General features: G+C 38.9%; 1 protein-coding gene across 1 annotated transcript; it reads left to right on the top strand.

Annotated features, from left to right (window-relative positions):
- The first annotated feature begins 4,986 nt into the window (after nucleotides 1–4,986).
- On the top strand, nucleotides 4,987–23,127 carry SEC62 (SEC62 preprotein translocation factor). Its single transcript, XM_088523921.1, has 8 exons — nucleotides 4,987–5,096; nucleotides 13,184–13,292; nucleotides 13,672–13,777; nucleotides 15,092–15,302; nucleotides 16,529–16,621; nucleotides 19,459–19,519; nucleotides 20,446–20,565; nucleotides 21,578–23,127. Exons 1-8 carry the CDS (start codon nucleotides 5,061–5,063, stop codon nucleotides 22,042–22,044), a joined length of 1,203 nt encoding a protein of 400 aa, XP_088380047.1. The 5' UTR covers nucleotides 4,987–5,060; the 3' UTR covers nucleotides 22,045–23,127.
- Nucleotides 23,128–24,931: the final 1,804 nt, after the last annotated feature.

Here is a 24,931-nt window from a genome sequence, read left to right as displayed (position 1 = left end):
AGCCTTTTTTCAGATTCTATATATTTTGGGATTTTTTTTTTTTTTTGTAATTTAACACTTGAATTCTTCCTCATTCCTAGTACAGCATGTTCTTTTTTGACTTTTAATATATATTCCAGGTACAGAGGGCACCGCTAGCAAGTGCAAGTGTATGAGAAAGCTAATATGAGCTGTGCGGTTCCTGTCTGCATTGTAGATGTTACTGCTGACTCCTGCATCAGTGAAGTTTTACAGGAAAGGTCACAGAAGCAGATACCACCATTGTTATGACTGCTCTTAACAGCAATAGCTTCACTGAGCAGGCCTGCAATCACCTTATCCCTACCAGGGAAGTACTGAATCAGGCTTTGCAACACAATCTAAATACACCAGCCAAGTAAGAAGTACTTTTAATTGTCATATATATGCAATGCATTTTACAAGCCAAGTGAATTACATTGCTAGCCTCACACAGCTTTCTATACAGATCAGACAGATGTAGTACAAGACTATCTTGACACCTTGTCGCTGTAATAGGAATGCATAATATTTATGTATGTATGATATGATAAGGGAACAACTGTTCTTTTTTCTCCCCACACTCTTCTCTCTCCCTTTTTTTTTTCTTTCTGCCTTTGCAGTTGCAAAGCCCTTTTCTTTCTTTGGAACAGCTTTGCTCCAATTACCACCTGTATTGGGGTCACACAAATTAATCTGTTGGCTTGGCTTCTAAATAGTCTTCCCATTTGTCCCACAGCCAAGCTTACCTAAGTCTGTATTTTTCCAGGCAGACATTAGTTCTTCTACTATCCATGTATTCATTTTAAAACAATAATTTTCCTGTCAATAGGTATACATTCTTTTACTACTGAAAAGGGGAAGAAACCATGTTATTGTCTGTGTTGCATAGAGAATGACACAGTGTGTTTTCCTACAGCACAGTACAGTGAAGAAATAAACATGTTCTGCTTTTCTACAATTTAAAAGCACATACATGTGACAACTGTGTGTATTACTAAAACAGAAAACAGTCAACCAAAACAGTAAACAGAAAAATTACTGCTAATCAAGGGTTAGAAAACAAACAAACAAACAAAAAAGTCAACCTGGTTTCATTTTTCTTTATTACCTTTCAGCTAGAGGGCTCAAACACTTCTGCTAGAGAGGAGCGTTGTTCAGCCTGGCATCCACAGGCCTTCAGCAGTCTGCATTGAAGATGGTCTTTAAAACAATCACCAGCTTCTGCATATCTGTTAATTTCAAATTGGAGATGTAAAGCAAAGAATCACACTTTATTTGATTTTTACACACACACACAAAAATCCAAACACTTGTAATTACAGAGTTATGCTTTTATAAAATAATGTTGTTACTATCCCTTCCTGTCACAGCCTAAAAAAAGAGAGGAATACAGTAAGCCTTTTTTTCTCCCCAAAACTCGGAGCATTCTAGTTTTTTTTAAAAAAAAAAAAAAGAAAGAAAGAAAGAAAAAGCATTGATATATTTTCCATCTCACGCATTTTTATTTCTAGGTAAATCCCCACTGACTCCAGCACTGACTCCAATCCATTAGATCAACTCAATTAAGCGGGATATTTATAATGAGCTATATGTCACTCTATTACAGTCATATCCTTATTAGTGTTCATCAGTTATTGATAAAAAATGCATCCTTACAATGAACAACATGCGAAACACATGCAATTAATTTATTCAACTCAGATTTTGTGTATGTAAAGTTAAAAGGAACTTTGCAAGAATGAAAGTATACAAAAAGCTTCTTAGTGAAAAGTGTATCTAGAGACTTTTCTAAATAATTTTTGTTGCTGTGCTAAATTATAAACTAAGTGACTAACTAAACATTTATAAGCTCCTGAGATGGAAGTGACTCAGGATATGCACACTGGAGTGTGCTTCAAAGTAATGACTCATGCATTTGTGGGTGGATGTTAGCTAAATCTCCCTTGAAAGTACAAATTGCTGTATGGTACAGAACTGGCATTCCTTGCGTTTTGAACCTGTATCGGTGCTGGAACAAACAGGATAAAGTGGGAGGTCATTCCATAGCCCGCAGCATGCCATCATCTGTAGGTGCTCTAGAAAATGCTTCCTAATGTAGTGTGTGTCTATCCTCCCTGCATAGAGACAGCATCGGCAGTCTGTGGAAGCTTTCTTTTATTCTTTCCCTTTCTAAACCTGCCAACAAATCACTGAGGTACTTTTGATTTGTATTCTCCCTTCTCTTCCCCTAGAGCAAAAGGATTAAACACAGGCCCTGTGGATAAGCTTCTTACAAGTGAGTTGTTTGTTCTACAGAACAGACACTTGCTCTGGTGTCACTTTAATCTCCATATTGCAGAAAGCCCTGCAACTCTGGGCTAATTTGCAACATCCTCAAGAGTAATGCATTTGTCAGTGCACAGAGCTGCAATTCAGCTACATGTCAGCTAGGCCATAGCAGCAAGACCACATCTTCTTGCAGATCCAAGATGACCAGTGCTGAGCACAAAACAACATAACTACCAATAAACTGCCACCCAGGAAGAAGTGAATGTAAGAACCTAAGAAAATACACAGCAGACAAACTAAAACACTGCTCAGCTCAGTGTCCTGTCTCAGAGGTGAAAAGAGGATGCCTACAGCAGAGTGAAAAACAAAGCAAGCATGTAATAATAGCTTCTTAGAATATTCCCTTTATTTCTAGGGATCTGTAACTCAAGTAACCAGAGATGATAGTTTACAGTTCAACAGCTCCTGATGGATGTTTGTTCCATGAATATATCCAGTTGTTTTGTGACCTCTCAAACTTCCAGGATCCATAATGTCACATTTGGTGGGGTAAAGTGAAGAGATGGAGAGAAAAGAGGATAAAAAAACGTTGTGGGTTTAGCTTCAGTTGAAGAAAGGAAGCCACTCTACTAGCATGCAATATCCTTCACAACAACAGTTTAAGTGGTCCTGATTCTGAAACCCTGCTCTGATAAAAGTGGCAGTTGGCACTTAGGTTGTGAATCTACTGCACAACTGTGGATGCTCCTTTTCCAACCTGCTACACTTGACAGAGACATCTTAAAACACAGGCAGCCTAAACCTTCACTTCTACACCACAGCTTCTCTGCCACTTGCCTCTATCCTGTTCCCCCTCTGCACTTGTGACTATAAACATCTCTCACAAGTTAATGTTTCTAAAGCTTCAGATGAATCTAAAGTTCTCTGGAGAAAAGAGGACAGACTAACCAGAAATTCAAGGTGCTTTTCTGGCAGCTAAGAAACTGATGCACTGCAGAAATGAACTGCAAATAATATACCACAGCACATGTGAAATGAAGAGTTAAACACGAAAGATGGGTTTACAAATCAGTAGCAGGCTCCAACATATTGAAGGCATATGGAAAGCAGTGGTTTATAAGAGACAAAAACTAGAATTGTAAGTAATTCTAAGAGTGGCAAGGGATGATTCTCTAGAATGAGTCCAAATCACATGGTGATTGCTCTCCCCACAACGTGGGCAGCTAGCAGACAGAAGCGCACCCCCCAACATCTTCTCTCTAGCAGCTAGGAACAACCTCAACTGGATATTCAGCTTGTGCCTATGTTGGATGAGATACACTACCCTAAAACCCTTCCTGTAGGCACTGCTTTATTAAACTGGGCAGCTGTTTTAATAGCAGAGATTTCCTACGTTGCATTCACAGCAAAAAAGGTGTGGTTTCCTCCACAGGGAGCTGCTTCCCAAGGAATGACATTTAGTGCCCACACTGTAAGTGTACGCTACACCAAAAAATGAAGCTTTCTTACAATAATACTAGAAGCTTCTTGTAGACAATATTTATCATTACAGCAACAGGCTTTTTCCCCCATCATTCTATTTGTCAAATCATGTTTTACATGCCATCCTGATCATAAATACTTGTGTGCTTAGGCTGTTACACCATTCCATCACTTCAGTGCCAATGGAGATTGTGGCTTGCTAAATAATAAGTTATAGACAGCTAAAATCTCTTCTGCAAGAAAGCTTTCAGGTCAGAAATGCTCTGCTGCTGCTGTAACCTAAGCACACGAAATAATTAATAAAATGATTGCCAGCTTAAAAAAAAACATTTTAATAAGTATGTTTTGTCTATTTTCTACAAACACCTTACCTTATTGCAACTATAAAAATTCGACTTTGCTACATTTACAACTTTATCTCCTATAGTTCTTATATTTCACTCTGCATCCAGTCAGCCTGATTTGTAACTTGTATAGAATTTCTGCCTAGCAACATAGCAACGGCAAGATGAAAAAAATAGGAAATAGCACCACAGGAAAAAAAAAAAAAAAAGGCAGAAAAGTTGGCAGAGTAATTCACTGCAAATATGCTCCTAGAAACAATTTCATTTTTTAACTAGCTAGTTTTCATCCTGTCAGCTTCCAAGACCATAGCAAGGGGCAAAGGGCCCAAAAAGACATGGCAGGTGATACAAGGCCACACAGACTTTTCCACCTCAGTGGGCCAGGGCACAGTTTGCAAACAGAGAGCCAGGAAAAACCAACCAGGGCTCTGCTCACCCAAGTGACCTAATAGCAAAAGCATGTGGAAAAACCACTGAGTTAAAAAAAAAAAAAAAAAAAAAGAGAGAGGAAAAAAAGAAAAAAAAAAAGCTATTTTCATTTACACGACTTGCTTTCCAGCACGAACTTCGTGTGTATACAAGGAGAGAGACATGGGCGCAGAGCGCAGAGGCAGTTATTGACTGCACAGACAGTGTGCCTCGAGCATCTCTGAGGCTTCGTCTGCCGTTTGGGAGGCCTCGTGATGGCGGTTTCGCCGCCAGAGGAGGCTGGGCGGCCACCTCTGCAGTCCTCTCAGCACCTACCTGCACCGCGGCCTCACCCGAGGGAGCGCGGGCGACAACGGCCACCTCAGCGGGGGCGACGCCGCCTGGGCGGGAAGCGCCGTGGGCGGGAAGCGGCGGGGCGGGGCCGCCCCCTCGTGGCGGCCGAGGCCCCGCCCCGTCGCGCGGCGCTCCCGCGGCCTCTCGCGAGGCTTCGGCCGCCGCCGCTCGGCCCACGTCACCGGCGGAGCAGACGGGGACAACATGGCGGAGCGGCGGAGGCACAGGAAGCGCATCCAGGTAGCCAGCCCGCCCTCCCCGCCCCACCGCCCTCCTCGCCTGGCGGCAGCTTCGCCCTTCCCGGTCCGTGGCGGCCGTCTGCCTGCTGAGGGTTCCCCCACCGCGCTGACAGCGGCGGTTCGGGGGCCACTCTGGGGGCCGCGGCGCCCGCCTCCCCCTGAGGGGCCTGGGGGGGCGGGGCGGGCCGAGCCTCCTCTCGTCCCTTCTGGGTTCTTTTCCCCTATTTGCGGGAGCATTTCCTCAAAACCAGCCGCTCTGCGAAGGCCCGGAGGAGGCGATGCCTCAGGGCTGCGGCAGGTGCGGGCGGCTGCGCGGTCCCCGCGTCTGAGGGGATGTCCCCGAGCGGGGGAAGTGCGCGTTAAAATCAGCAACGGGGCCTGGAGACGGGGGCTATCCGTCCAGGGAGGGCACTGAGGCGTCCGGGTCGTGTTACCTCGGCGAAAAGCTGAGTTAAGGTTCCCTGTCTGGGTAAGGCTGCGCTCCCCAAAACACAACTTGGACTGTGAGTTTTGCTGCGTTTTTAATGTTTGTTTTGGACCTCGCTGCAGTATCAGTTGCTATGGTGTCTGTTACTGATATGTATCGTTAATCCTAAGACTAAATAATGTTTGTTCAGGTTTTATTGCTCTGTTATAGGTGGAGATAAGACCCGTGAGAGCAATAACAGACTGTAACACGGGCAGGCTTCATCCCTGTGCTTCGCTGCCCTCTTCTCTTTCTGTCTTTGCCTTTCCAGTCCGTTTTCTCATCCCCCTAGAAGACGGAGATTTGCCTGTTTGTAATGGTTCCCATTCCCTTTATTTCAAATTACTGGGAGAGAAAAATAACCAAAGTCATCGAGGAATCATCAGAATCATGTCAAACAAGTCTTAATCTGTTACAGGAATTCAATAAATTGTGGCTAAATATTGCAAATTGATTTATACATATATTTATTTAAAACATTTGTATACTGTCCCTTGCAAAGAGTGATAAAAGCCCAATAAAGCATCCATCAAAAAAAAAAATCTCATGTTTGGTATAATACACAGAGCAAGCACTTGGGTGTATGCAGGGTCTTGCAAAGCACATGAGCACACACTTAACTTCCAGCCTATTAGCAAGTATTTCCAGAGCTAATAATTACCTGAAGCGTAAGTGTTAACATTTCAGGTTTAAGATTGTGGCCTAAATTTGAGGTTATAGTTATGCAGATAAATGTATGTGGCTGCTTAGTTTCCCAATGTGTGTCGACAACAATTGGGAGAGAAGGCGGTGAACAAAGAATGCTCTTTAATGCCCGGAGGGCATTCTTAATTGGTCGAAGTGAATAAAAGGGGGGAAAAAATAGCTTCTCGAGAACTTTCTTGGCATATTTGCAGCATGATTATCATGTTTCAGGACAATGCTGCAAGTTTCTTCCTTTAAAGTGAAATCTGTTATTTTTTTCAATTGCTTTTGAATGCTTTTGAAGTAAGTGCTTCTGGGTGATGTGTACCTGCAAAGACAGAGACTGTTTATAATACTGCATACAAATATAACATTTCAGTATCTTGTAGTTATTAAGTAGATACATATTCCTTGAAAAGTGTGGGATTCTTAGCAGAAGGCAGTGTATTTAGCTGTAGAAGAATGGAATGTGATAGCATTCAAATATAAACTGTGTGTATTAAAACAGAGTTTTGAATCATTCTTACAGGATTTTGTCTGCATCCAAAATCAGAGTTGTGGTAGTCAGCTAGGTTAACATGAGATAAAACACAGAAAAAACTCTCAATAAAATAGTTTAAAATTCTTTAAAACATACTTTATATATCTTCAATAGGAAGTAATTACAGGAAGGATGTATTTCACAGGCTGTATTATCATAAAATTATACATTGCCCAATATATGTTGCATAGCTTGGATGCTTCCTTTGGCAGCAAGGTAAAAACTAGAGAAATCGTGACCCACGGAAGTGTGAGCACGGACATTTTGTAGGTAGAGATTTGAGTAAGCATCCTACAGATGGTAATTTAACTGGAGTAATAAGGAGTAGTGAAAGGAGACAGTTCTGTGGGAAGCAGATTGGTAAAGCAGAGGGGCCTCCACGTGATCAAAATTTTTGAAATCAAGAAAGCTTAGCGTATAGAAGGAACTTATATTAGCCGGTAGACAATGTATTTTTAAATAACATTTTTTTCTTTAGACAAATACGTCTCAAAAGATTGGGAGGGGAGTGTGCACCTTTGCATGTTACTCCAGCAACCTGGTTAAAGATATTTTATCTCTTGGAAAACATACTGTTCCATAAGCTGTCCTGACATAGTCATGTAAACTCAAAATCTTCATAGTTCAGTTAACAAATGTGCAGTTGAACAGTGTGTGGCGTTTTGCTGGCAGATCTGCAATTTGACTATTAAGTAGGCATTAAGTTTTAATTATGTTGGCCAGATTCCATTGTGGACAGTTTTATTCTTCCCATGTGAAATTTTGTTTGTGTTTGCATTTTAATTAATAGCACTCACATAGTGTCTTTCTGCTGTGCCCTCTACTGTAGAAATGTTAATGCATCTAAATACCTCTTTTATAAATAGAAAAAAATGATACTTGGGCACTGATTTGGAAAATGTCTCACTGCAAGTTGATGGCTGTGGAACATGCTTTTCTTGTTGACTTTTTTTTTTTTCCATTTAAATCACTGAATTCAAGCGTTGATGTTCTCCTAATGAAGGACATCTGTTAATATTAGCTGTTCCAGCAGTTCTTTTTAGCCTTGATTTGGGTTCTGTTGGAAAGAAAATTGTGCGAAAGGTGCTTTGCATATTGTTATGCTACACGTGTGTCTCAATGAGTATTGAAAGGATTTCCAGAAGTGCCAATACAACAAGTTTTCAGTAAAACATTTTAATTGAACTTTCCTGTTTGCCTTTCTTTCCTCCCCCCTTAAAATTCTAGAAAAGCTGAATGGGATGATAACAAATAATCTTTGCAAAATGAGTAGTATCAATTGCTATAGGAAGAAGGAACAAAGAATGTAAGAGGGGAGAAAATGAAAAATAGAAAATTAAAGTAACAGCCTCTATTGTCTTTGTTTTACAAAGTAGTAAAAGAATTGCTGTCTCTTGAAAATGTAAGTCAGATTTTTGGAAGGAGGAAGGGAAAAAGTCAAAGAGTCTGGCATAGAGTTAGAACATAATTAAAGCTGGTATGTTTTTTCTTCAAAATACCGTATGTTGCTGCTTTGGCACGCATTTTAGAGCTCTGTGTGCTTCATTGTAAATATGTGAAACTTACAGCTTTTGCTCAGAAAAATTAGGGAAGGCTAAAAAGAGCAAAGAAGAAAACATATTTTTATAGAGTGTATACAGAGCAAAAATATGTGTTTGGGGGGGTTTTTTTGTTTGTTTGTTTTTTTTTCCCTTGTAAAGTTACTATGTTATGGCTAGCACAGCCATAATAATCTAGAAGAACTGGTTTCTCGCTTAGGCTCTGCCACAACTTCTTTTAAGAGTCCTGGGGCAATCCACATACTGGTCATTAGCACAGGAGTTGGGCAATTTTACCTTCATTAGGCACTGAAGAAAAGAAATCCTAACAGCAAGGATCAGAGGCAGCTTGTTGGGTTTTCCATATATCCCCTTTCCCCAGTCAGTCATCTATTAAATTATGTTATTTTGTCTGTTCTTTCCTTGCTCCAGTGCAAAACATTAAGTTTTCAACAGAATGAATGAGGAATATCCCATTGCCTGCCACAGAACATCTTATAAGCCAATGTTTAGGTACAAATGCACTCAAGAAAATATAATTAGTCGCATGTGCTGTGGATGAGGACTGCTAGATAAAACAAACTGCCAATGTCTGGTGTGTAGCCTGATGCATTTAGCATCCTCTCAAATATTAACATAATGGTATCCTTAGTAGGACAGAAGCAGAAGAACTAGTTCCTATTAGCCATAGTCTTAATTAATTACTGGGTTAGAGGGGAGTGATGGCATTCACATCATCTAGTTACAGGTGTTTTTGAGGAAGAACTTCTTACTGTGGTGGTGACAGAGCACTAGAACAGGCTGCCCAGAGAAGCTGTGGAGTCTCCTTCTCTGGAGATCTTCCAAACCCACCTGGATGCCACCCTGTGCCACGTGCTCTAGGTGTCCCTGCTTGAGCAGGGGGTTTGGACTAGATGATCTCCAGGGGTCCCTTCCAACCTCAACCATTTTGTGATTGTGTGTTTTATTTGGGTAGGTGGTGGGTGATCTCCCTACGCTGTGTATCTTTGTGGAAGAAAGTGATGCAGAGGGACCATTTCTTTTTTTATGAGTTGGTTTCGATTCTCAGATATTTGGATGCATAAAGCACTGCGAGTTGTTGAGTAGGGTTTACTTAAAGCACTTAAGCGATAGGGATCTTCATCTACTTTATCTAATGTCTTGCAAGTCATGCATTTAGAAAATCCTGGTAGACACTTGTGTGCAACTTTAAGTGTCAGCTTTTCTTGCATACTCAGGTGCCCATGCTTTTTTGCCTGTATGCGTTTCAGATATGGTAAAGTCACACACTGACCAAATGTAGCTTTCAAAAGCGGTTGGCAGCGATATCTTGAGACTATGTGTGTGTGTTTACCCTCATGGAGCACGCATCACATAACCCTTGTTCCTCTGATTAATTGCTATTAATTACAAATGGTAATAGACCTGATTCCTGGTCTGTTATCTATTCCATTTCTGTCATCCTGGGAGTGGAAAAAGACTTGGGTAGGATGTGGTGGAGGCAGCTTGGAGCTGCTCGCACTCCCCTCTGGAGGCAGCCCTCTTTGGAGAGGACACGGATGGTGTGATACACGCAGGTGAGATGGCCTGGGAGTCGAGAAGGAGGGAAAAGAGAAATCTTTTGGTTCAGCTCAAACTTCAGTGTGCACAGACAGCCTTCAGAGAAGGAAATGTAAATGCAGTTGTAGTGTGCCCATAGCAGGAGGGATTCCTAGCATGAACATGGGTTGACATGGTCTCATCTTGGATTGCTATAGCCTGTCAGCTTGAAAAAGAGGCTGCACACGACTAATATGATTAAATTTCTCTTTTTCCTCATCTGAAAACTATATAAGATTTAAAGTCTTCTGTGAAGGACAGTGTTCCAAAAATCTGAGTTTTCAAAAATAGGAGCAAAAAAAGATAACTAAATATTCATTTCATTGAAATCAAAGAGGACTGTCATTTCTTGTAATGCTTTTGTCTGCATATGAAAAAGCTTGCATTGTTAGTGACAATCATAATTTACACTGCTCTTATATCCAAAAGCCTTGTTTATATTCTGAGAGGAAAATGTCCTATCTTGGGTCATGCAGACTTGCCATGAATATGATGAAAAGGTGGAAAAAAATGAGTGAAATTTTAGGCCAGCAATATTCTCTGGTCTTTTGGCATCCATTTGCTGTTTCCAAGAAAAAGAACAAATAGGCAGTTAGATAGAGATGAAGAGAAGAAAAAATTATAGGTGCACTAATTTTAATAGTTCAGCTCTTTCAGTATTTAATGTAGGTTGGCTGCTTTTTCCTTCAGTCCCATTCAGAGGTTTAATTAAATGAGAACCACCTCTGTGTATTGAAGGAAGGTCGGAATACACTCTGCTATAAGTTGATTTGGTAAAATTTTAAGTCAGTGAAGATTATTAGGATTTTCTGTTCATGTCAGTGAGTGTGAAAGGTCATTGGATTCGAAAATCCTGTGTTTTGTTTTATGGAAAGACAGAAATTTGATAGGAATGCTTGAGAATTATTTAAAAAATCCTAGTATTTCACTGCAGTTACTAGTGAAATAAGCAGGTTAAGCACTTTGTTTTTCTGTCTTCTGTTAAGAGTTCATTTACATGCTAAATAAGAAATCAGGTTTGATTTTTATTTTAATGGCATTCTTACAGATTACAGAAACTACCAAGGATTATAAAATTCTAAATCTTATATGCTCCCTAGTGATAACTTGTGTTATTTTATATGTAAAATTGAAGTAGATGCAAAGATCTCAAAATCTGGGACAGAAGTACTTGAAAGCTTAATACTATCCTATTTTTTTAATTAGTTGAAGATGGCTTAATTGAGCCATTGAGAATTTTAACTGAGTAAATATTTTACAACGTTCCAGAAATACATTTCGAAATGTTTCTCTGAATCTTTCTGTTTTTCCTAGAAAAGTAAACTTTGAATACCAGAAAATATCAATACAACTTTTAAGGCCTTGTCAGCTGTTTTAAAATGTTATAATTTATGTCAGGATACATCTTTGATTCATTTCTATAATCCTTTTCTAACTGTATAATGGGGTTTGAGATGTCTGATGTTCAGCTATTTTTACTGTTGAGCATAAAAAAAAAAGTCAAACTGCATCTTAAAAAAGCATCTTAAAGTGCTGAAAAGATTGTGAAATTGCTGGTGCTTCAGTTGATTTCGGTTAATGATGGAATTTTTTTTTTCCATGAGTCATTTGTTTTAATACTGTGCCAGGAGCCTGGCTATGAAAATAAAGGGATGAATATAAGGTGAAAAATGTGAATAACAGGAAAACTTTCTCAGAAGGAGCTCAGTTAAACTGTGTCTCTTAGAGAAGGTCCCTTCCACGTGGGATATTATGAAGCTATCCCACGGAAAAGGACAAAACAATAGATGATAAGGAGCAATCTGAAAAAACACCTGCTGCTGCCAGCCACTGCCTTTACAGCGTATCGCATGCCTTGCCACGAGCATGAGCACTTAGGGAGGAAAAGAACACCTAAAGATGAAAAACTAGGAGGCAGGTTAAGCGATGTGAATATCTATAGCCTTTCTGACAAGGCTGTTCTATAGTTGCAGAGTAAATCATTGGCTCTGAGTTACTGAACTAAGTAGGATTTGCTAGGAGGAGATATAAAAATATCATAATTATAAAGTGCAACTACTACATGTTGTCATTAGTGTCCATGATAACCTTACTGTGTGTTCCATACAGTAACGATGGTACAGCTGTATTTTTTAATATATTGTAAGTTATTTTGTTGTTATTAAACCAGATCTACTTTGGCATCAAACTTGATAGCGTCATCGGTGATTTACAGTTGTACCGTATTAATAGAACAGCAAGTCACAGCATATAAGTTATGCATGTAAATGTGATGCCATTACACATTTTTTTCAAAATTTGTGAAGAAGAGAAGTATTGGACATGAATAAGCAGTTAGTTTCATGTGTATAAGGAATGTCATGATTATCTGGCTTAATTCAGGCATGTGTTTTTTAAACCTAAGCTGTGAATGTGAGTGTGTACTTCTGGATGTTTTCAAGGAATTCAGCATTTAAAGACATCTCAGTAATATCAGATTTTACAGGCTACAGAGTGCTGGTATTATTTTGGATATCTTCTATCTACAGTTGATTTAAAATTGTCCTCAGAGAGGAATAGCACTAATCTCACCTAGAATGATAATTCATTAACCAGTTTCTTTTGAAAGTTAGCTGTGCAAACTGTTGAAAATTAACAACTGGCTGCCTGAAGCTTTTATGTCCTGTGTATCAACATCTGCTTGACCTTGCATTTCCACTTACTGGTCTTCCTTATCACTATTCCTCATCTTAAGAGTGGTAATGGTGGTATCAGGCCTTTTAACAAAACTGTCAAATCTTTCTGCTTTTTTTTTTTTTTTTAGCACGATTTTCATTCCTTTTTCATATGAAATTCAAGCTGCTTTGTATTCTGCCAGTGTGTCTGCACTGCTGTCTCCTGATACCATTTCTAATTGCTCTCTCCATATCATTTCCTTTATTCTCACCTTCGTAACTATCTTCCTCCAGAATTGTGTGCCTTAAGCAGCTTCCCGTTTGCCAAATGGCCAGTACTTTCCCCTTCCTCAGTTCCTGCCTTAATTTCTGCCCTTTGCAAAGCTGTCAGTTTTTGTTTGTTGTGTACCTTCACATCACCTGATGTTGGAATTTTCTTCTTTATGTAGACCAAAGGCTCTTTGGAAAAATGACCTACTTTCACATTTTCTACACTTTATATTGCCTTAAAATAATGAGGACTTTAGAATATTTGGATTTGAGTTCAAATGAGTATCTTCCCCATGGGTTTAAACTTGAGTTTAATTTTCATTTTTATTATTGTAGGAAGTTGGAGAGCCATTCAAAGAGGAGAAGGCTGTTGCCAAATACTTACGTTTCAACTGTCCAACAAAATCTACCAACATGATGGGACACCGAGTTGACTATTTTATTGGTAAGGTTAAACACAGAATGATATTATCTATTTACTAATATGGGGAAAGAGTGTTTTACTATTACTATTTTATCAAAGAAACAATTATCTTACAGTTTGGTCTTGCAGAGTTATCTAGGCATTAGACAGCCATAAGACTAATCTTATCGGCCTGGAGTAAATGCAATAAATTTTATCCACTTCTCGCATTGTAGTCTATATGGTGTATAGTTGTTATAGAATGATAAATTTAGGAATAATGGCTACTCCTATTTTAAAAATCAAAGACTGTGGAGCCAGAAATGACTGGTTGGTGTGTTTTGAGGAATGTAGGCTAAGTGGTACAAATAAACTACTTGACCATAACTTTTTTTGTGGTGGTTGTTGTTTTTCCCTCTAGCCTCAAAAGCTGTGGATTGCCTCTTGGATTCTAAATGGGCAAAGGCAAAAAAAGGAGAAGAAGCTTTATTTACAACTCGGGAGTCTGTAGTTGATTACTGCAACAGGTTTGGCTTTCTGGTCTCATTCATCAGTTTTAATACTGAGTGCACGTGCCAGTGTCTTATATTACTTAGGAACCGGTTTCACTGCCAAGTCTTTGAAAAAGGGACTTACTGCTTTCCAAAAACACTTGTGTTACGGTGTATATTCCTCCTCCTGGAAAAGCTGTCCTGCAGGCCAGGCTGGTCCTGCAGGCTGCTGCCCCAAGCCACCCCAAATTTGTGACCACCAAGAAAAATCTTTCTTCTGAAGATGTGATTTTGTTGTTATGAGAAGTAGAATTCATGTAAACAATTACCTGAAAGTTTTCTTCTTTCTTTAATATAAAATATATATATACACGCTTGAAAACAACTGTTTCAACAGTTGGCCTGCACATTATTCCGATTAGTAGAAATGCTTTTCTATAGTGAATTTTTCAAATGTAAAAAGCAGTCCAGTATACCAATTGATTTGCAGTAAGAAATGAAAGAACCAAAACAAATTGATGTGACCCTGAGGGCGTTTTTGTGTGTGTGCCCATGGATTTTGTACCCTACTGCTTCCTGTCAGTTTGAAGCGCAGTTTGCTGTAGTCTGTCTGTTCTGAACTGGAATATGATCCTTTCAGGGATGTCGCGCTTTGGTGCCAACTGTAAGGCAACCAGATAGTTCTTCTTATTTCACTTATTTCATTCTGGCTGATTGTTCAAGTCAGCTATAAGCAAACATTTTTTATATATAAAAAATATATACAATATATATAAATGTATATATTACACATATATATTATAAATATATATATATTATACACACAACATACATATATATGTTTGCTTGTAGCTGACATAAATGGTATTGCTTTACCCAGTGTTACTGGGTAATATGGTTGAAACAGGACAATTTCATTCAATCTGCACCTCTGCACAGTTCATTTGTTGTATGTCCATTTTTTAATTTTCCTTTTGCTACAAATACACTGACGTGAGATTTAAAATAAATACTGGATGGAGTTGTATTAATAGAAAAGATAATTAAATGGACCTCATAGTTTCCTAAATTTTATCATTTTTTATATCTATACAAAGATGCTGCCACATAAAGTACAGTTTTTATCCAATTTTGAACAGGTGAACAAGGGAGGAAAGCAAGAGGTGAGACAAAGGCTAATAGATCTAATGTCTTCATTTGAAAATAGAGATGACCTTATGTTATTGACCTTATGACCTTAGAGATGTTATTTTACTAATAATAGTTTCTACTGGTATCTAATAACATAACTGTGTATAAACATCATTATTTCAACACTTAAGTGCATCATTCAACCTTTGTCCTTTTAAGACTCCTGAAAAAACAGTTCTTTCATCGAGCATTAAAAGTGATGAAAATGAAGCCTGATAAGGATACAAAGAAAGAAAAGGAAAAAGGAAAGGCCGAGAGTGGGAAAGAAGAGGAGAAAAAGAGCAAGAGGGAAAGTGGCAAAGATGAAAAAACTAAGAAGGAGAAAGAAAAAGAAAAGAAAAAGGATGGTGAAAAAGAAGAGAGTAAGAAGGTAAATTCAATCTGTAAGAGAAGAAACAAAGCTGTTAGAATAAAGAATTTGGTTACAAATATAAGTAAGATTGCAAAGATTACATGGGCTTCGTGCTTGTAAACAGTTCTGTAGTAGTAGGCGACTTTTGTGTATGCAAGTCTCATTATTAATCTACATAATGTCTGATTTTCCCAAACTTTAATTTACTTTTTTAAAGGGCTGAAACTATTATTACTGCACAAGTTCTTATGTATGTCCTGATATGTTTTATTAGCAAAACCAAATTACTAAATTAATATGAGAAGAATCCACAGGAGAAACACAATGAAGAGATACATTTTTCATTCTCTGTATAGCGATTTGAATCCAGTAAGTTAGTAGTACTCAAGAATTATTCCCATTTTAACACTCTTGAGTAAAATAATGTCCCATTTAGTCAAAGGTATAGTCTGCATGTACAAAGATCTGCATCTCAGGGAAAAAAAAGAGTTACACAGCTAATAAAGGAAATCTTAGCACAACAAGCATTCCTGGCAGTCTAAACGTAGAAGCCGGTGTAATGTCTGGCTCTTGTTTGAAGAGCAAATTTTGAAAGTTGTGAGTTTTGCCAATCTGAAGAGTTATAGAATTACATGTAATGTTAATTTTAAACTAATATCAGTTATTCAACTGCTAATTCAGTGGGTGATATAAGCTAGTGGATAATGACTTGAGCAACGACGTAGGATAAAAATTAGGAAATTGGTTTCAAACAAAGAAATAAGCAAAGAATAAGGAAACAAGAAAGAATAGAGGGAAGTACAAAACCAGAAAGGGATTGAGGAAAGTAGAGGAGAAAAAGGCTGAAAGGGATTCTGAAAAAAATGCCTAAACAGTGCATATGCCACCAAGACACCAAATACCTGTAATGAAAAGTTAGTGATTACAAGTGTTGCGCCCCATCGTACAGAGTTTTTGTTAGTATCAGTGGAGCTTTGCTGTGCATTTGAACCCATGTGTTTGAACCATGAATTTAATACTCTCACTCTATATGATAATCAAAAAGTGAATTTTATATTTCTTCACTATTTTATTTTTCAGATCTCCAATCAGTAATAAATGAGATCAGAAAGAAATAAAGCATTTTTACTTAAGATCACTTTTTTTTTTTTTGTAAGTTTGTAGAAAGTTCTGTCTTGGTGTGTTTGCATACTAGAAATGAGCATCCTTTGACTTATTTCTTTATAATCTGCCTTGGCCCTCAGGATGACACCCCAGGAACACCCAAAAAAAAGGAAACTAAGAGGAAATTTAAACTTGAGCCACATGAAGACCAAGTTTTCTTGGATGGAAATGAGGTGAGAAACATAAATATTTGTAAAGTTAGTGTCAGTATACTGTTGTCAGGTCATAGCTTAAATTACTGGATTTTGCAGACTTTCTTTTTTCCTGTTGAAAGAAAAATGAATGGAAACCTGAGGCTGAATTATCAGATTTGGGGTGTCTGCAAGGACATTAAAGGGAGACGGCTGGATGTAGAACAGTAATATAAGAAATCTAAAAGAAAATCTTATTTCCCAGTAGTTAAAATTTTAGCGGACGTAAGGTGAAATTTTGGTCCTTGTGGTGTAGTTAGGTGCTAAAGTAGTTCCATGCTCATAGGTTTTCAATACTAGACTGGATTAAGCTATGAATAATCTGGGTTATTCATAGGTCTTGCCCTATAATTTACCCTATGCTTGAGAAGTTCCTCAAGCCCCTTCCAACTTGAATTACCCTGTGGTCATAGTCATACTGAAGTATTTCTAAACAAAATTCAAGCCTTTTAGAACATCAAATTCATTCACAACAGCAGAAATCAAAAAGATTTGTCACTCATCCAAAGTGCCTGCCATTGAGAGCCTGAATCTGTGACCTGAGCAGGTAGCTGAGACTTGGGCATTCCGGAATTCTCCTCCCGGCTTTACCACTGAAATAGCGTGTGGTGCTAAATAATCCTCTGTACTTCATTTTTCTGGAAGACACAGAATTGAATTCACTAGTAGTTCATTAACATACTATGTCATATTCTTGCTTGTGAGATTAGGCATAAGTGGGAACTTTTTCACTTCAGCAGAAATATTTGTGTTCCGTGTTTGTGTTGAGTGTCAAGGCATGTCAGTCCCCCTAAATCCTCTTACCCCTTCCATTCTAAAGCTTACGCTGCAGTGAGCTCCAAGTACGCTGCAATTTATGTGGAAAATGCACTTCCTTTATATGTCTTAGTCATTTCTTTTACAATCTGTTTTGTCTCATCTGGTATAAAATCCCATATATCTCTGACCCTCTTTACTGTATTTTACATAGTATAGCCAGAATGGCAGACAGCCTTCAGAATGAAGATGCACTTTTATATTTACTTGACAGTATGGCAAACCAATTCTTTTTCTTAATTTTGTTTACCTTTTTATTAAGGAGCTGACATTTTCAAAGGACTGTGACTCCATGAGCTTTCCTAAGTAGTAGCTAATCTAGAGCCAATCCTTGTATATTTATAGTAAGAGCTATTTTTCTTTCTACTCTGTGCTTGTCAACACTGAATATTACTTACTACCTTATTGCCAGTCACTTGGTCATGCTTTTTAGGTGATTTGGTCATACAGAAGCTCACTGGCATCACAGCCAACTTTTCATACATTGTGAGAAGAGTAAGATATTAAATGCTTCTAATAACAGCACACTGAAAAAATGTATTGCTTCATTATTTAAATGAAGTCCTATAGTCTGCATCAGCTCTTCTGCTATGAAGGTTGCTGCTAGTCAGCTACTACTTTGAATCGTAATTAGTGTTAACATTGAAAAATGGTTTTGTTTAAGAAAAAAAATCCTAACTTTGCTAACTCAGGAAATTCTGCACTTTACCAAGAAACCTGTTCCTATCACTGAACAAGTTCCTAGTTCCGATGGATGCGCAGCTCTTGCCAAAGCGCTCGCTGTTGGGCGTTGCGGCGTTGGGCAGCAGTGTCCCGTGGTGCAGGGGCTGACCTTACATTGATTCAATGCCACCAAGTGAGACCTAACTCGCCAGCCCCAGCTCATTTCAGCTTTGTTCCGAGCCGAGTGTTCCACCATGGTGCTTTGCTCTGTGTGCTTGGCCATGTGCCCCCCCTGCCCCTTCGGGGGATCTCTTCAAAGCTAGAAGCAATTTTTATTTCTACTTCGTGGACCACAAACTTGGTATCACGCTCAACAAAGCTCGAAAACTTGATTCAGTGATAGTTCTATATCTTTCGGTTCTTCATCAGTTTATTATCTGAATGTTTTCTCCAAACATTTACATGACCTGTAGTTCATTCTGGCTAAAACTTCTTTAAGGACATAATTCTTCTAGAAACGCACTCTTCTCCCTTCCACTTTCCTGTCCCCTGCCACCAAATACTGGTTAACCATGTGTGGAAAGCTGGGAGAGACAGCCCTTGGGGACCCCACTTTTCACACATGTAGCCTTTTGTGGATGAATGAATGAAAGATTTTTTTTTTAACGGCTAATTTTGGAAGGGTCAGAGCTGCATGTTTCTTAATCTGAAGGAAATACAAGTGAATGTTCAGGCACGGATCTTCTCTTGAACAGTTGGTTGGACAGCCTGAGAAGCATCTATGAGCAGCAGAAACTGTTCATCTTTAAGAATTAGCAAAACGATTACCCATTTTTTGCCAACCCTCATAAGCAGGAGTTTATGGAAAATTATAGTTCAGTATTAGAGGAAACATAATCAGCATTTATTGCAAATTACCAGAAGGTGAAATGACTTGAGTGCTGCACGAATACGAGCACTGGAGCGCACGAGGGGGTGGATCTTGTAAACCCCAAGCGATGCTTTGCTCGCAGTGGAGGTCTCCTGCCCGACCGCGTGCTGGCCGTGTGGCACGGACACGTCTGGACGTGTCCCACGCCTGCAGCGCCGGCACGGAGGCGCGCGGCCCCGCGGCCCCCCACACTTTGCAGCTGCTGAACTGGCAGAAACATCAGTTCCGAGCGTGAGCTGAGGTCCAGCACTGCCCGGGACGCGCGGCCGAGTGCCCCGCGCTGAGTTGCTGCTGACCAGAGTTGTCCAGACGTGGGGGAGCGTCGCAGTGTGCGTTTGGATGGGAAAATCTCAGGTTCTTTATCAAACAACTTGCTTTGTAAATGTTAACTAGATTATTTCTGTTGTAGGTGTATGTGTGGATCTATGACCCCGTTCACTTTAAAACATTTGCCATGGGACTTGTACTTGGTAAGTAATGAGCGAGCTGTAAGTGTAGGCAGAGCTTCCCAAAGACAGATGTGTCTGTTTGAAAACCTGTCTTTTTCCAGGGCACGTTTTTATTCTTCAATGTTTCAGCATGACTGGTAACAAATCTTGGTCTGCTAATTGGAGGGGGTACACAGGCAAGAAAACTCCCCAGATAATGGCAAGCCTTACCAAATGTCTGAAATTACACAAAGAGGTTGATTGCAGTTGCTTTAAGGGAATAAGTTGCTCAGTCAGCAAAATGGCTACCACCATGAGAAAGATGCTAAAGGAAAATTTTTAAACCATAAATGATACTTTCACAAACTTAGAATTTCTATTTGTGATGACAGGCCCAAACAAATTTATTTTTCTAATCCAAATTATTCTTGATGTTTGCTTGTATCAGTGGGTGAAGAGGACATTGCACTGCTAGTGCAACAGCCCTTAGCTAGACCTTTCACCTTCCCTACATTGAGAAAGCTGTTTTAATAGAGACTCCCTATCAGCCCTGGGGTTCTTATTAATCTCAGACCAATTCTTGTGGCCACCACAAACTCCCCTCAGTTCCTTGTGCCCGGTGTTTCCTGCTGGGCTGTATTTAGGTTGCTCCCTGCTCATTTTTTCTCTCTTCAGAGGCGCTTTACTTGCTTTAGTGACTAGACACAGTGACTCAGACCTCTTGAGTACGGCCCTTGGTGACTGTCTGCCCACTGTGAAAACGGGAGCAGTGGAAGAAAAGGTTTCAGTTAAGGGCTAAGATGCTACCATATAATTGATAGGTATCTTTCTAAGATAATATTGTCAATAGATAGTTTATAGTAAGCGTAAAAGTTTTGTTTTATACACTTACCAGAAAAGGAGGAAAAAAAAAAAACACTACCAGCAAAACATGCTGCTTACACTTTTCTCTTTATTTTCCTTTTTAGTGATTGCTGTTATAGCTGCCACTCTGTTTCCACTCTGGCCAGCAGAAATGCGTGTTGGTGTTTATTACCTCAGTGTAGGTGCAGGCTGTTTTGTAGCCAGTATTCTTCTTCTTGCTGTTGGTAAGTGTCAGTCGTCTTTATTTTATCAGCAAGCAAAGGCTAAAAGGGCAGAAAAATAGACTAACTTTTAAAGTTGTCTGTGAATCTCAGTTCCCTGTGAATATTTTATTACTAACAATAACCAGCCTCGTTACTTTGAGCTGCGCTCATCCATTTCCTTAGTGGCCACGAGATGTCAGACTTGGGCCTTGGAAATATTTACGCTGAAGCCTGTTTCACCTGCGTGTGTTCCCTGGGTAATGAAGATTTACTTACTAGCTCAGTAAATATTGAGTGTGTCTGGCTTCCTTTCGGTATCAGAAATTCCGCTTCTTATAGTAAAAACATCAAGGTAAAGGAGAGCAGACTAAATCAGTGCCATCTTTAAACAGTGCTCAATGAGTACAGGAAGATGTTTGAGAGAGCATGGGGGAAAAGAACGAGCCAAGCTCAGGACAGCCCTTAGTGGCCCCAGGACATTCATATAGCTTCGAAATACATTTGTGGTTTGGGAAATGGCACGTTACTTGGGAATGTTGGCTTATGAACCCTCGTAGGCAGATTGTGAGCTTTAAAGGAAAGGAAAGCTCATTCCTTCGGGTGTATGATGGCTCTTTACAGGAGGCCTGCATTTTGTCGGCCTCCTCTCTTTCCAGGCAGAATTAAGTGTAACGGACTAGAAACAGTATTTTCACCAATCACTAACCCATGCAAAACAAAAACTGGGGGAGAGGGGAACACTGGAAGCGGCTTCTGCAGTGAGAACAGTGTTGCTGAGATTTTAAAGCTGCCCTTGGTTTATATTCATTTAGCAGAGGAATTAAGAACTAAATCATAGGTAAATATGTGGCTAATTGAGGGTGGGCGCAGAGGGAGATATCAAGAACAAACAATTGCAAAATGCTGGTGTAGAAAGAAACTTCTCGAGATCGCTACTATTTCTGGCAATAGCGGATGTTTCGACATCAAAAATATCTGAATATTGTGAATGTTTATACTAAAAACAATTTCCTTTTTGTTTTGTTTTATATAGCCCGCTGCATTCTTTTCCTTATTATTTGGCTGATCACTGGAGGAAGGCATCACTTCTGGTTCTTGCCAAATCTGACAGCAGATGTGGGATTCATTGACTCCTTCAGGCCCCTGTACACACATGAATACAAAGGACCAAAAGCAGACTTAAAGAAAGAGGAAAAATCAGAATCCAAAAAGCAGCCAAAATACGACAGTGAAGAGAAATCAGACAGTGAGAAGAAGGAGGAGGAAGATGGAAAAACAGAAGCAACAAGGAACTCGGGAACAGAAGGCTCAGGAGGAGAGCGACATTCAGACACAGACAGTGACAGGCGTGAAGATGACAGGTCCCAGCACAGTAGTGGAAATGGAAACGACTTTGAAATGATCACAAAAGAGGAACTTGAGCAGCAAACAGATGAAGAAGATTGTGAAGAGGAAGAGGAGGAAGATGCTGAAAGTAGGCCTTCACATGAAAAATCATAACTCACTGTGGTTTTGGGACTAAGTATGTGCAAATGGTTGGATTTTCTTTGTTGGCTGATCACCAAAACATAGACCGTACAGTAGCATCTTTGTTTGCTGAAATATACATGTTACCAAACAGTTTTATATCTAGTTCCTTCAATTTTTTAACCATTAACTTGATTACTTGGTACTATGTTAATCATTAATATACATTTACAGAAGTTTTATCAATCTGACAAGTTTTCTATTGATTGATAGATTGCCCAGATTGTCCTCAAACACACTGAAAACATAGTTTTCTGGTACTTGCATAACGGTTCAATTAGTTTAGCTTCGCAAAATTGCTTTTGTGAAACAGGTAAAAATTGAATGACCAAATTTCAGATTATTCCTAGTTATATTCATTTGATAGCTAGTTAGGTAAAGTACTACTTAGCCCACAGCTTTCTTGATACTTTTCTTGACTTTTGAAAAAATTGTCAAAACTTTCCTAAGAAAACTAATTTTAGCAGAAGTATTTTGCTGAAAATATAAAAGCTGGTAGTGCTGAATTTGGCTGCAGTATTCTCTGTTTCTCCAAATCGTGTGCCAGCAACTTAGGAAATCCAAACTGTTTTTGTACATCTGGTTCAGAGAAAGATGTCATCTCCAGCAGGTAAAGGATACAGCATGGTTTGGAAATTACAGCTGTCTTCTTTCTCCTGCTCCATCATAATACAAAAAAAAAATGTATTCTGTACATAATTTACAAATAAAGCAAACCATTTACTTTAACTGCTACTTTATTATTTAGAAATTTGATCCAGCAATCAGTTTGTATAATTAAAAGCCATTTTGTGGTGTATCTATCAGAGAAATGCAAGTCAAGAGGACCTCACAGAATATTTGTGTATGATTGGTAGCTGTTTCCACAAGAGCTTTAGTTTTGTGCCAACATTCCATGTATTTGAGTATGAGTAAATTGATCCTTATTAAATGAAAGCAAACATCATAGCTGTATGTATGCCTTAATGTTAAAGCTTTCTATATTCTGGAACTGGAATACTTTGAAAAGGCAGGAGAATATTCATCTGTTCAGAAATATAAGTAACATAAAGCTAATATGGAAAGTGTCCATTAATAACTTGTTTATAAACATCTTGAAGTAGTTTTTGTAGCTTCTATTTATGCATCCCTTGTTTGCTGGATGGTTGGAGGATGCATCATGTTTTGGCCAGCTAAGCATTTACAAGTTGAGACCTGGCATCATTCCTGTAGAGCACTTAAACAGTAACTGTAGATTTGACTGTTTCCTGAACCTGGTCAGAGAAAATAAGGGTAAGACTGCATTTTTAATAACTGACTTATGCATCTTTTTTCTTTCCTGAATTACTTCTTACATTCTATAACATCACTAGCATTTTGGATAAGGTTATTAATTTTCCAGTTGCGAATAGGGCTCATTGTAATGGTGCATTGATAAACAATTCACAGGTATGGTTGAATTTGCTTATTAAGTCTCCAAAATCCTTACTACATAAGGAAGAAGATGATAAAATGAATCACTTTTCCATTGGTATAGCAAAAAAATCAAGCCATTATCTAAATAGCTGAAATTCTGGACTCTGATAGTTATTTGAATTACTGATAACATACAAGAGTCCTGATACTGCCACTCAGAACCTTATTTATCCATCACATAAAAACATTCTTTTCAGTCACTTAGGCAGCTCTTTTAATACAGTCTTAACACTTTGTTCATACAGAAGCTTGTTTTTTCTGTGCTTGTATTTCACGTCTTACTTCTAGTGCTGGGAACAGAACTGTGGGAGTGCTCAGCTGTCTGGCTTTGTAATTCTTGTACCTTTTGCTGAAGAGCTCGTACTACAGCTTCCTGGGTAGTTCTTGCTTTTCACCATGCGAGTGCAGAGTTAGAACCTCTTTTCCGTGCTGAGGATGTCCCTGCAGTTTATTAGGGTAGGCTCCCTGATCCCAGTGCGGCCGACCCTTCGCGTAGCGGTCTACTTACAAAAGCTGTTTTCAAATCAGCGCTTACGAGAGGGCTCTTTTACATGCATTGGTGGGTGGCAGCAGCAGCAGAACAGTTGTACTGCTGCCGTTTCTGGAAGAAATTTATGCAGTTGATTTCAAGTCTGAGCCACCCCTCTACAAGTGAAGTAACATCATAAAGCCTTGCTGAGAAAATAAAGTTGAAATGGTCAAATAATAAATAATAAATAGTCCTGTTAGCAATGTTGCTGTCTGCTTAAGTGACCTATATCCTAGGGATAAAGGTCTAGATCTCAAAATTAATAATAAAAAATTTGCACTGTAAAGAGTCCCAAGGTTAGATATGTGTTGAAACTAAACTAGTCTTAAACTCTTTTACCTGATCTGCAATGAAGAACTCTGAATCATCTGGAAAAGGAGATCTTGCCAGAACTGTTCTGTAGTTAAGTAAAAAAGGACTTTGCTACTCGTTACTATAATCTAGCATTTTTCACAAACAATTCAAAATTATTTTAGGATTAGAGAATGAGAGAAGTGATTACACTATGCCAGCAATAAAAAAAAAAATCCGAGTGTATTTAGGATATTCTGACAGATACTTCCAACCCAAAAAGACAGAATACGAAAGGAGAGGAAAGACACAAAGGTACTAACAGTTACTGTATTTCATCAGCCTACTTCTACATCAGGTATTTCAAAGTTTTTTCTTACTCATTTTGATGCTAACTTCCATAGTGTAGGATGATCTTAATGGGAACAAGTATATTTATATTTAGTAAGCAATTACATTATTAAAATGTCCTTATTACAATAAAATTTTATAGTGGTCTTACTGACTTTTCTCCCAGTATTTTATATACCATGCATCATTTTCTGATTATTTTTCTTCACAAGATAACATGATTAGCCCTAACTT

This window comes from Tinamus guttatus, unplaced genomic scaffold, assembly GCF_059628265.1.
Source record: "Tinamus guttatus ecotype Peru unplaced genomic scaffold, ASM5962826v1 Tinamus_guttatus_pri_ptg000198l, whole genome shotgun sequence".
NCBI lineage: Eukaryota > Metazoa > Chordata > Aves > Tinamiformes > Tinamidae > Tinamus > Tinamus guttatus.
This window is presented reverse-complemented; position numbering and strand designations above follow the sequence as displayed.